Genomic DNA, 14,009 nt, shown 5'->3' on the forward strand with positions numbered 1-14,009 from the left:
TCAAGAGGACTTACAATGAAAGTGTTCTTTCAGGACCTGGAGAGTAAATGCAGTAAAAGAGTGGCATGGAAAGGCCCTCCAAGATAAAGATGGAAAGATAATAGTGAGAAGACTAGGTGAGGCTACTGAGGTTTAGTGGGGCTGCAATTTTTGGGATATAGCATGGTAAAGCTTTTATTTTATGTTGTTTAATAAGGGAAATTTGAATAAGCTCAGAAACGAACAGCCAGAGGAAGACATAGGAAATAAAAGGTCCTGGGCAGATGTGAGGGAATGTAATAATAACAAGTTCAAGAACAGGGAATTATGTCAGTGGGAAACAAGGGGCCCCGTTTCACTATTCATGAGGTTACTTCTTTGTTCTTATCACACCACGTTCTCCTGGTGCCATCCATTCTAGTGACAAAGGTATACATCCTCCTCTTTCAAACAGGCCTCTGTCTCTACATTTTTATTCCCTCAGTAAAGAATATTCTTTCTTAAATGTGCATGAAAGGCTTTTTCACCCCTTTCTTTTGCTCAATTGTCAACTCAGTGACGCCTTTTTTGATATTAAAAGCTAACTTCCCTCATTCTACAACCATCCTGACACTTCCTATTCTGTTTATCTTTTTTTAGTTATCATCTAGTATTGTTTAATTCCCTTACTCCCATTGTATGTAAGCTCTATGAATACAGAAATTGTAGCTACACTGGGTAGTAAACCCTGGATATATGGTAAAAGCTCAATAAGTTTATGATGAACGCACGAATAACAGTCTTTTTCTTATGGAACTTGAAGAATAAATACAGTGTAAAATAATGCTACCCATGTTTAACAACAGGAGTGTAAACACACTGTATAATCAGTTTGTTGGCTCCAGAAGAGACAACTGAGTCAGGCCTCTGGATGTGGAAAAAGTTGGGATATTCCTGCATCTTTGAAAACCAGTGTCCGAGAAAGACAGGCATGAAAAGGGGAAGTGGGTCGAGCCATCTTTACAATGTCCCCAACAAAGCACCTATCACACCCGGCCTCTTCGTTTCAGGGGGAACTTGTCAGGGGATCTACAGGAGTAGTTCAGTCAGTTTACTTGCAAGAGAAAGAGACGGGATATTAGAGACAAAAAAAATAGGGACTTCCATAACATCACCGGCACTAAGCCCTTCACCTCTGGTTAAAGGAACAGGTGTGAACCAATGGAGCCCGCGGCCCCATAGGCATGGGAACCAGGTGGGGAGATGGAGGCCCATCTTCTCCAGCCCGGGAGGGAGGCGATGGTTACTGTATTCAACCCTTCAGTCGCAGATCCTTTGGAGTTCCCGTGCGCGCACTGGGCTGTTTGGGGGTGGGGCGGGGAGAGGGAGCGGGGAGGGAAGTGGGGGACCCCCCCCCCGCCGGGGCGGGTCGCAGGTCGAGGTTCAGGCTCGAGGCCCCGGAGGACCGGGGACGGGATGCGCCCCGCGAGCCCGGGGTGGCGTGTGGGCCGCGAGGTGTGCAGGGACGCCCGAGGGACGCGGCGGCTCGGAAAGACTCACAGTAATAGGCCACCACCGGGTCCCGCTTGTCGTGCTCCTGGGCGGTCCTCAGATGGTGCTGAATGCTCTTAAACGGGGGAGGGAGCGGAGGCAGGGGAGCCAGCGCGGCCATCTCCGGTCCACGGAGCCGCACTTGCAACTCTGGTGACACCTGCACTTCCGCTTCCGCCTGTCTAGCAAGTCTCGCGAAAGCTCGGGGGAAACCCCGCCCAGTTTCTCGTTGCTTAGTAACGGCGACTCTCTCACCGACGCCTGGAAGGGATAAGCCTGGGTTGTTGGCCGCGGGAAGTAACCAACCAGAGGGGACCCACCTGGCTAAGGACACCGGCGCCCTCTGCTGGAAGAAACGAGAATCGTCTTCTTTGTTTTGTTTTTGTTTATTAGGCTAACAGATGAGAAAATGATGGTTATGGAATTACCTTTGGTGTATCATTTCAGGATATGTTACTGTTATGAGTGTCCCCGGGTCACTTAGTTTGACTTTATAAGCTTTATTTTCAATTTGGCAGAAGTGAAATAGAATTTTTAAGTTTTTTTTTTAAAAGTGTGTTTAAACACTGGGTAAAATGACAAGGGTTTACCTCCAAACTTAAACATGAAATACCTGCAACTTAAAGAAAATTGTACTTTTGTTGTGAACTGGCTAGGGAATATTTTATGGAAAGAATAATCTGTAGGTTGCTTCTTGTGAGACATGCATATGTTCAGTATTTCAATGCATTGACTCCTGTTGTGCAGCAGGAATCAGCTGTGCTTTCTGTCCTCAAAGATCTGAGCTCTTTTCTTCCTTGTTGCACGACATTCTTCAAAACTTGGGCACCTTCCACAACCTATGTTTTATTTTGCCTCTGTTCCCAGTTTTGAAATGTTACAGTAGTTTCTATTGAAAGTCATCTGTTTTCAGGAACCCAAATCTCAAAATCTGAAATTTCTTTGGCCCATCTTTTAATGGGATGGTTGTTACTTTGGAGATTAGTTTTGGAATGATTCAATTTTTTGAGTTGTTGATATATTTTAGATATGAGGCCTTTGTCCGTTGTTTGGTTGTGAAGATATTCTCCCACTCTGTAGGCTTCCTAATTAATTTACTAGCTATATCCTTTGCCATACAAAAGCTCTGCAGTTTAATGCAGCCCCACTTATTCAGCTTTTCTCTGATTTGTTGTGATTCTTGGTACTTATTAAGAAAGTTTCGACCTGTACCAAGGAGGCCTAGTGTATCTCCTATTCCTTCTTGTAAAGTTTTCAATGTGTCAGCTTTTACCTCCAGGTCTTTGATCCATTTGGAGTTAATTCTAGTGCAGGGTGACAAAGAAGGATCTAACTTCAGTTTTCTGCAGGTGCTTAACTAGTTTTGCCAGCACCACTTGTTGAAGAGGCTCTTTCTTCCATTCTATTTTTTTGGCTCCCTTGTCAAAGATTAGGTGGCCATAGGTCTGTGGTTTAATATCTGGGTCTTCAGTTCTATTCCATTGGTCTTCAGGCCTGTTCTTGTGCCAGTACCAAGCTGTTTTGAGAATTATAGCCCTGTAATAGAGTCTAAAGTTTGGAATTGAAATTCCTCCTGTGCTGTTCTTTCTGCTAAGAAGTGTTTTTGCTATACGGGGTCTTTTATTATTCCATATGAAATTTTGGATTGCCTCTTCTATTTCTTTAAAGAATGACATTGAGATATTGATAGATATTGCATTGAATTTGTAGATAGCTCTTGGCAAGATTGTCATTTTCACAATGTTGATTCTTCCAATCCAGGAGCATGGGAGGTTTTTCCATTTCCTCAGTTCTGCTTTAATTTCCTTTTTCAGGGTTTTAAAGTTTTCATCAAAAAGGTCCTTTACATTCTTAGTTAAGCTAATTCCTAGGTACTTTATTTTCTTTGAGGCTATTGTGAAAGGAGTTGCTTTCCTGATTATTGCCTCGTTCCTCTCACTATTGGCGTAAGGGAAGGCAGTTGATTTTTGAGGGTTAATTTTATAGTCTGCTCCCTTCCAAAGTTTTGAATCAGCTCAAGGAGCTTGGGAGTAGAGTCTATAGGATTCTTTAAATACAGAATCATGTCGTCTGCAAAGAGGGATAGTTTTACTTCCTCTTTCCCTACTTGGATCCCCTTTATGCTTGCTTCTTGCCTTATTGCACTGGCTAGGAATTCTAATACTATGTTAAAGAGGAGTGGAGAGAGTGGGCATCCTTGTCTCATTCCTGATTTTAGAGGGAATGGCTTTAGCTCTTCAACATTAAGTGTAATACTAGCAGTGGGTTTGTCATACACAGCCTTTATTATATTGAGGAATGTTCCATGGATTCCTAGTTTCTCCAGAGCTTTTAACATAAAGGGGTGTTGGATCTTGTCAAATGCCTTTTCTGCATCTATTGAGACAATCATGTGATTTTTGTCCTTGCTCCTGTTGATGTGTTGAATTATATTAATTGATTTGCATATGTTGAACCAGCTTTGCCTCCCTGTGATGAATCCAGTTTGATCATAGTGTATAATTTTTTTGATGAGTTGTTGTAGATGGTTGGCCAGTATTTTGTTGAGAAGTTTTGCATCAATGTTCATCAAAGATTTAAAGAGAGTCTTTTCTGAAGAAGAAACAAAAATGGCCTATAGACACATGAAGAAATGCTCAACATCTCTGGTCATAAAAGAAATGCAAATCAAAACAACGCTAAGATTCCACCTCACTCCAGTTAGAATGGCCAGGATCAGGAAAACGAATAATAACAGATGCTGGAGGGGATGTGGCCAGGAGGGATCACTACTACACTGTTGGTGGGAGTGCAAACTCATTCAACAACTATGGAAAGCAGTGTGGCAGTGCCTCAAAAGGCTAAACATAGAACTCACCTATGACCCAGCAATTCCACTACTTGACATTTACCCAACCATCCAGAACCTAGGGCATACTAAATCCACTAGCACAACAATGCTTATTGCAGCATTATTCACCATAGCAAAGATATGGAACCAACCTAGATGTCCCTCAGTTGATGAGTGGATCAACAAGTTGTGGTATTTATACACAATGGAATTCTATTTTGCTGTCAGAAAAAATGACATCGCCCCATTTGTTAGGAAATGGAAAGACTTAGAAAAAATCATATTAAGTGAAGTAAGCCAGACTCAAAGGAACATAAGCTCAATGGTTTCCCTCATTTGTCATAACCAGTAGAAACCTTGAGCTCTACTAGCAGAGATCTGCAATAGAGCAAAACCTTGATACATAAGGCCATATAGTATGAAGCTAATTGAAAGGACCTCCAGGATATTGAAACAAAAGCCATATAATGAATGATTATTGTCCTTAATGTACTATGTTATCTCTCATCTCCTTTGCTGTCCCTTGGGTATCTCATATTGTTACAGTACCTCACTTTGTTATCTGATATATTGAATTTATTTGTATTTGATTATTTGAAAATTGATAGGGAAGGGGGGAAATCCAACGTGGGGGGTGGGGGGAGGGTAAAAGGTACCAAGACATGTGAAAGGATATCAATGTATGTGAACTAATGCACCTTCTATATGGCAAATATCATGTAACCCTTTTATTAATTACAATAAAAAACCAAAAACCAAAAAACAAAAAAACCCCAAAATCTGAAATTTCCTCTGCATTCTGCTTTTTCATCACTTCCACTAACCTACTTCCAAAAAGAACCCCTTTCAAAAGTTAAAACAATCACTCTGTGTTTTTGTATTATTCCACTTTGTGTCCGTTGTCTATTTATTCTTCCAAAAATTGAAGCCTATCATCTTCCTTTAGGCATGGCTTTTTTTTATCCAGTAGGAAATCCAGTTCTGTATAATTCCCCAGTCTCAATTATACATTCATGACAGCATGAAAATGATTGCTTTCTTTCTTTTTTCCCCACTCTGTTGGCTTTTCATTCAGAAGTTACTGGACTATTAGAGAAATTGATGAGAAAAAATTGGAATACTATAAACATCTTTCCAACCACATCACTTTTATTTATTAATTATTCATTGAGTCTCAACGTCTGTCCTGAAACTTCAGTCCAGAAGCTTAGAAAGGGGTTCATACACAGGTCCGAACTCCCTTTTCATGGCTATTTTCTGTCACAGATCAGTGCAGTATTATGTATTATTTTCTGGGTATCTACTATGTGTTATTTCTCCCCCCCCTCATGTTTCATCTCATATTGTTATGTTGCATATATGCTTATTTGTTTATTTGGAATACAAAGGGGAGGGAAAAACAAGATGATTGGGAGGGGGTAGGAGAGAGAAAGTGGGAGGAAAACATGGAAAGGGATGTCAATGTTCAAGAAGTAATTAATGTACCCACTACCTGACGAATGTAACTGTGACTTCTCTATATAGCACCCTCATAATAAAATGCAATAAAATATTAGTAGGGCAATATCATTAATGTGTTTTATTTTCACCACGCTCTATCAGAAACATTGTCATCACAATTTTACAGAGGAAAATTGCGATGCACAGGATGTAGGCAACTTGTACTTGTTCTTTTTGTCAGCACTCTCCCTTAGTGAGAAGATAGTGGAGAATTACAGACACTGCTAGCATAAGAGCACATTTGAAATTAGGCTTTGATCCAAGTAAACATTAACAGATTTTGGATGAGTGTTTGACATTAAAATCGATGTGTTTTTGTTTTAGAGCTTGTGCACACTGAATTATTGCATTTTTACTATGCTTTTCTGTAGACCAATATATCTTTGTGTCTTTTCCATTCATTAATCCATTGTCCTATAACTTGAAAACCTTGTTACTCTTTCTATTGAGGGATGTATCTTTCTCTTATCTGCTGACATTTCTTCATGACTGGAGCATATTAAATGTTCTCTTATTTAAATATATTTGGAATTGGGGATGAGATCAGGAAATAACCTAGTGATACAATTACAATTGTATTTATTGTATTGGTGAACACAATGCTCTTTTTTCTGTGAATATGTCATCCTCATACCAGCATAGCTGGTATTATGAGGGAAAAATACACATCATCAACAGAGCAGCATGTTTGAGACTATGTGTTGAAGCACATAATTATAACAGTAGAGCTTATTTTCCTTGTTTTACTGTAAAGAAGTATGACATTTTCCTATGAAGAAAGACCTAAGTGCTTCTTCTAGCTCCAGGCTGGGACCTGTTGTTATCATCCACTGTGGAGATAGAATCTTGGCAAGTAAGGGGTGGTCAGAGATAAGAGCAAAAAAGGGTGAAAAAATAACCATGGAAAGAAGACATAAGAAGTAACTGGTGTTTTGGTGGGAACGCAAGCTCTTTTCCACTATTCCTTCAAATACATGCACATGTGTGATCATTGCACAGTAAAAGTTTCATTTTCAGTTGTGAGCAATACTAATTTGGTGGTAAATAATACAGGATCAATCAATTTAATCAGGGTAATAATGTAATTATACTTTTCAAGTTTATTGCATGTGACATTTTCTAATACAGTGAGACTTACATCCTATTCATAGGTCATCTCCCCTCCCATCCGAAACCTAGTAAAGGAAGGCCCTGAAGACCGGGAAACTGTAAAAAACACAGTTTGTATTTTCAACATCAATTTTGTTCCAACAGTACTTAAGCACTCAGGTAATTAAAATGAACAAGTAGGTATGTAAGAGGTCTTTCAGGTTTCATGTAACAATGGTTCAGAAACATTTTTGCATGTTTACAAGTACAAAAATATAGACCATTATGTTCTTAATGTTCTTATTTCTCTTCTCTTTTTTTCCCCTTATGGTTAATCTCATGTGGTTACCGTATCTGACTCTGTTACCTGGTATACTGTATATATGTTTATTTGAAATAGGGAAAGGTGGAAAACAAGATGATTGGGAGAGGGTGGGAGAGGAAAATGGGGACAAAAACATAAGACAAATGTAATTTTAACCCTTCTATACATTATCCCAACAATAAGAATTAATTTTAAAAAAACAATTAAAAATATTGACCATCCAACAAGGTAAAAGGCACTGTGTCTCAATGCAACAGGGATACTCAGAAGACCATAGGCTGGAAATGAAGTTTACCACCTGGGTGAGGGAAATGACGGGGATGAGGAAAAGTGGGAGAAAAATGAGGGAGGGGCATATAATGTCTGATAAGAAATGTACTCATTATCTTACTTGTGTAACTGTAACCCCGGTCTATATCACCTTGACAACCAAAATAAAAATGAAAAAAAAAAAAAACCAGACACAGTGCCTGATATCCAATTAAAAATGACCAGGATTGCAGAGGGGTAGTGGAAGAAAATGCGATCCATGATAAGATAGACTATTAGAGATAAGCCCCCCCAATACAAGCAGTGAAGCCATATATTAGCCACAGAGAATTTAAATATGATAATGAAAATTGAAACACTGTTGTGATTCTCCACAAAGACAATAAACACATTATTCCTGCCCTTCAGCCTGTGCTGTACACCAGTCCCCACTAAACTTACCTGGCTTTATCTTCTGTTTAATATGACCTCTTAATGGGCCACGTGTTCAATAAAAGGTACTCAAGATGTTGTTTGTGGAGAAAGGGAATCCGTGACATCAGAAATAGGCTGAATAAAGCTTCACATACACTGAAAAATCTTAATATCCATTCAACTCTTTTTATTTCCCAAACACAGAAGGAAATAGTATATAAAGACATTAAGTGATATAAAATGAAGATGATTTTTGGTAAAGCAGGCACTGGATTGGCACAAAATTGGCTCAGCTTAGCAGCTATTGAGGAAATCAAATAATATAAATAATTTTCAGTTTCAGTTATGATAATATAGAAGTTATTTTTACTAGCATTCTATGGGCAGAAGGAGAAATACAAAAACCTTTATACGTTGTTATCCATAGCATTTCAAATTTATTTAATGGCTAAATTTCCATAGCATTTGATATTAAAAATTTCAGGAAAACAATATAATATTAAAATGTAACAATTTTAATGTTCAATTTCAAGTTAGTGATTAAACCATAAAAGTTACTCTTTAATGATTAATTTTGTGCTTACATGAGTTATAGTGTATGTGAATTCAAAAAAATTTCATACTCAAATTTCAAACTGCATGTTTCAGGGGAAGGAGAAATATAGTTATCTGGATTATAGTCTGATTGTCTTTGAGCATACAATTAGCAGTGCTGACCATTCTCTTGTCTGTAAAAGAGATAAAATTTGGGGCCGGGAGTTTGGCCTAGTGGTAGAGTGCTTGCCTAGCATGCACGAAGACCCGGGTTCAATTCCTCGGTACCACATACATAGAAAAAAGCTGGAAGTGGTGCTGAGGCTCAAGTGGTAGAGCTCTGGCCTTGAGAAAGTTCAAGGGCAGGGTTCATGCCCTGAGCTCAAGCCCAGGACTGGCAAAAAAAAAAAAGAGAGATAAAATTTTTCTGGCTATAATATGCTGTAACAAGTGCTGTATATTATGAGAGAAATTTACAAAATACTATGTAAAATGAACTAACATGAGTTGTATGTAAATGAGAAAAGTAAAACGGGATGAACTTGATTCAATAATGTCTGACTTAGAACTCTGTGATATATTTCAATCTGTACTCACTGAATAAGATAAAATTAAACAAAATGATTGATAAATGGTACTGGTGTTATATTGAGGAATGAGCTCCTGTCATTGCCTAAATAAAAAGCACAGTCTTCTAAATATGATCTCAAAAACCTCGGCCACACATAGTACCATTGTAATCACAGTAAATGTATACATTGCAATGAGGAAAATGGTCTTTTCAAAGTGTTCTGGAACCATGCACTTTATCGTTGACATTTTCTTCCCAAGAGATTCAGCATCACACAAGTAAAGAGGTTTTACCTGGAAACCAAAAAGGTGAATCTGAAGCCAAAATGCTATCACCTCTAGACTAATTCTTAATAAGACGGAAAGGATATAGGTTACAGTGTAGATGGGCTTTTTAAGAATGCATTCTTGGTTGATGCTTTTACATGCCGCATAAAGGTGGAAAATAGCTCCAGGAACCAGGACAATCACCAGTTGCAAAGCCCAGAATACCTAAAGTGTGTCAGAAATATTGTAGTCAAATCCACTAATCTACATGTAACCCCAAACTGACTAAACATTGGGTGACTTCACAGGAGTTAACTTAAAATTTTCAAGTTTCATAAAAGTCTTACATACAAATATAATACAACATAGTAAAATCTAACATCTGGTGAAATGATCAAGATGTTTAAAACTTTAAACAGACAGGCATCTAGAAAACATGAATTGTATGTGAAATGCTAATAAATTCTGTAGCCGTTTAATTTCTACATGACAAATGCAATCTGGAATGTATCACTGTAACACATGTAGATAATACAATTCTGGATTTGAAGGAAGCAATTGACTCATTTTTTTCTGAAATAAAAAATAATAAAATTCTCAAAAGCTTTCCTGTTAAACTACTCTCTGGGGCATTATATTTAATGAGCAAAGATCATATCTGTTGATGAGTCAAAATATAGGTATACATGAAAGGACTTACTTGTGGAGTGATTGGCCGGAACTGATTGTAACAGAAAAGATTGACTTCTCTCTTGTCTGGGTCACAGCTGAAATGCAAAGCTTCATTTCCATAAACCGCAAAGCCTAACACTCCAAGGAAGAACATTCGTACAGACCCAAAGAAAAGGGTGTGGAACTGACCAATCACAGTTGGTGGCTTAACCTGTCATAATTTCAGAAGGGGGACAAAGTGATTGAATCAGAAGACAGCAAAAGAAGATACGTTAAAGAATGTTACCATGACCATAGTTTAAAAAATTTTATCCTCACAAATTATAAATTTGATGTCATTTCTTATGAAATTGCACTTCTTTAAAAGCATTTTACCATCTTTAAGTAGTCATTCCATTTTTGTGTGTGTGTGAATACAATGTGACTTGATCTATGTCACCTTCCCAGAATGCACACCTATCCTTCCCAATCCACTCCTTCTGAATCAGTCTTAAGTTTGTGGGTTGTGCACTGAATTTTTGACTTCATCCCCCCCTCCTTTTCACCCCTTGATTTCACACTACCCCTTTCAAGTGTTTTTTGGTGTTTTTTTGGTTGACAATTGATTTGGCTTTTCTAAGGAACTCTGGTGTTTCAGTTCTCCTCTAAATCTACCATATTTCAGTTAATACACTTGCATACACTGGTGTACGACCACAAGTATTTATTTATATATTTGTAAACAAATTCTGGCTTCCACATATGAAATGCAACAATCCAATAAGAACCTAGTGTACCCATCAAACTAGTAATCTGGAAATATTTAAATGGCTTTGAATTATACTAATATCTCTTGCCCCGTTTATTCTCTTTATAATAAAAGAACCATTGTCTTTTATTTACTAATGTCTCTTTTTGGAAAATTGGATGAATAATTCAGTATTAAAGTTCACATTCATACTATCTTAACAACGAAGAAATATTTAAAAATATTTGCTATTAGTTATGGAGTTGTCAGCGAATTCCTTTAAAACACAGCTGAAAGTACATCTTATTTATACTTTCAAATTTAGAATATCTTGAAGCCTATAATTGTTATTTGCATTATTCTTCATAAATCTAGAGTAACTTTTTCATCCAACACAGGTTAAAATATACAGATAAAACACATATAAATGAGTATTTTTTGTATATACTTACGCATCCTTCATAGAAGTTTTTGATGTAATTTAGAGACATGTTTTAGGTGCTGTTATCCTGGCATCCTAGTTCTTGACCCATGTAGCCAGTTTTCTCTGTCAGAATCAAACTCTTATATTCTCTCATGACTTTTACAGCAGAAAACACTTGTCACTGCAAATTTCTCTCCCCTCCTCCTTCTTTTCTGACTTTTTTCTTTCCATAGGTCTCTGGGGCCCCAGTCAACTTTCCTATCTTTATCCCAAAACAAAACAAAAACAAAGACACAAAAGCTCAGGGCATGTGGTCAAGCTAATAATCCCTTCACTTGCAGGATCAGCAGAGCCAGCCAGCCAGGAGTGCCAGCAAAGCAAGAGGCCAGCAGAGAGAGGCTGGGAGCTCTCAAAGTCCCTGCCACCGCCCAAGAATCACCCCTAGATGTAAAGCAGAGGACTCTTTTGCTTGGGGATTCTAGTGGTTGTGTCCTAAACATTCATTAGACAGGAATTAACCCCCATCTCTTCTTGCTTACCTTCATGGAATATGACTGATTTCTTGGAAACCCATGGAATTGTAAGATAGATTCTGAGAACTGTCACATCATTGAATATTACTGACCTGGTGTTATATTTGTCTTCTTATTGTATATTTCTTGCAGACATGCAAACCAGGGTTTCTGTTCTAAGGACCTATAGAAGGGATTGGTAAATAAGAAAAGGCCAGGGTCTAGTATAAGAATACTTCCTCTTTTCTTCTGTCCCTTGTTAGACGCATTGCCCAGGAGAGTTTATGAGACAAGAGAAAGTTACTTTTGCTATAGCTGCTGCAATGGCAGATTATAAATCTTCTCTTTACCTGTCTTTCTCGTTTATCATTCCTGCTTTTGTGACATACTGAAGATGGTAATTCCTCTCAGCCTTCCTGTTCTCTTTTAACAGAGGAGTAATGTATGATATATATATTATATAATTATATTGCACATATTTATATATGTTATGTATTATATCATATATACTATATTATATTACATATATAATAGACATTATATAATTATGTCTATATGTGTATATAATTGTAACCCACATACAAAGACAATGGCATTGTTGAATAGGAACTTTGTGCTAGGTAGGAAAAGGTACAAATGAGAAAATAAATGATTCCTCAGACAGATAAAAGAAAATGTTTTTCCCTTCCAGTATCAGAATTCCAGGATTGTTTGGTGTTGACACCAATAAGGGACACGTAAAATTCCTAACAGCTATTTGCATGAAAGAGAGGTTGTTTTGATTCTGCCATTACACAATAAGGATATAATTTAGTCATATATATGCAGGTACCAGGCCTGTATAATTCACCATCTTTCTGAGTCTATTCAGGGATGTGTATGATTATCTTGAGCCTTTTGTAGCTCATCTTCATTACTGGGATCTATGATGGGTCAAATAAATAATTTATAGATCACAATTCAGCTAAGTTAGAAGACACAGAAATAAGGCAAGAAAATATCAACCTTACTACCCAGGAGTTTATGTCAGTGAGAAACTTGGCTTCCCTCTGTGTGACAGTGTGATTGATAGCTGTATTTTTTCTGCTCTTCCCCCACGGCCTGTTTCTGTAAGAATCATGGCAAGTGCAGACTAGAATTGATGTTCTCTGTGGGTAACTTATTCACAAAGCAAAAATGCTAGGAGTAAATGATGTATATTCCATCTTACATTCCAAAGGTAAAGCAAACTCACTAAAAAACAAATAACACTAGCAAGTGTGAAACTGTCCACATATTTGACTATTGGTAGGGCTGTTTTCAGCTTGTCATTAGATATTTAAGATCATAAGAAAATTATTTGCTGTCTCTGAATTTCCTTTTCTCTAGGAGAGGATGGTTTTTGTCTTTGCATGTGTTATTTCAAGTTAGTTTTTCTTATGATGCAGGCTACAAAATATTCAAAATTAACAATCATTTTAAGCAGAGGAGTCTGTATTCTGTGGGAAAGAATCTTTGTGTTGGCCAGAGTAAAAGAGTTTTGGAGATGGATGAATATGTGTAAATCCCAAGTCTATAGCCATTATCTCTCCTTTTTCTTCTTATCCCTGTTAATCTACATGGGGATGAACTATCACTACTATTAGAGTATACTAAGATGTCAAGATATCTACTTCTGCCCACCAAAGCTCAGCAGGATTGAAGCACTAAGATGCTTTGAACAAACTGAATTATTATCATGAACCTCTATTTTCCCCTTTAGCCCAAAATATTTTGAAAATTAACAGGGTAATGTCATAAGTTTTCTGAGTAAAATTTGAAGGCATGAGATCAAATTACTAGCTCAAACTTGCTTTCACTTTAAGAAGAGGAGTGAAAGTGAGTTAACATCTACCATTGACATAAAAATCAATTGCTGAATTCAATTGTAACTACGATATGCAAGTGTGAACCTAAATTATGGAAATCATGAATAATCATTTGGTATTTTTGGCATTATGAAAGCATTTAGGACTGATGTGATATAACCTGGAACAGAACGAACCTCTGATTTTGTGCACAACTCAAGATAATATTGAAAGAAATAAAAATGTGCATTGTGCATCATGACTGACACATGAAATTCAATATGGAAACTGCAAATATTGTTATTACTCACCATCTACTTGAATTTAGTGCTTCAGTAGGAGGTTCTCAAATATTTAGTGTTAAAAACAATACTTAAACAAGACTAAAAGTTAATGCTCCAAAACATTTTATAGGTCAGCATTACCCATATCAGCCATTAGAAGATTAAACCATATAAAACTAGAGAAGAATTTCCTTGATAAATATAGATTCGAAGACCCATCATAATATACGAATAAATTGAATTTTATAGCACATTA

The 14,009-nt window shown here is 37.3% G+C and overlaps 2 protein-coding genes across 2 annotated transcripts in view; both read right to left on the reverse strand.

The window, feature by feature from the left end:
- The window catches only part of Vta1 (vesicle trafficking 1), a 43,928-nt gene extending 42,265 nt beyond the window's left edge, over positions 1-1,663 (reverse strand). The window contains exon 1 of the mRNA XM_090338024.1: positions 1,519-1,663. Coding sequence (XP_090194150.1) covers positions 1,519-1,630 — 112 coding nt within the window. The 5' untranslated portion in view covers positions 1,631-1,663. The remainder of the gene's footprint in view (positions 1-1,518) is intronic.
- Positions 1,664-9,137: 7,474 nt separating this feature from the next.
- On the reverse strand, positions 9,138-11,198 carry Gje1 (gap junction protein epsilon 1). Its single transcript, XM_090337632.1, has 3 exons — positions 11,160-11,198; positions 10,009-10,191; positions 9,138-9,533 (listed from the first exon to the last, which is right to left on the reverse strand). Exons 1-3 carry the CDS (start codon positions 11,196-11,198, stop codon positions 9,138-9,140), a joined length of 618 nt encoding a protein of 205 aa, XP_090193758.1.
- Positions 11,199-14,009: the final 2,811 nt, after the last annotated feature.

This window comes from Megascapheus bottae, chromosome 8, assembly GCF_031878675.1.
Source record: "Megascapheus bottae isolate mThoBot1 chromosome 8, mThoBot2.hap1, whole genome shotgun sequence".
NCBI classification, from domain to species: Eukaryota; Metazoa; Chordata; class Mammalia; order Rodentia; family Geomyidae; genus Megascapheus; species Megascapheus bottae.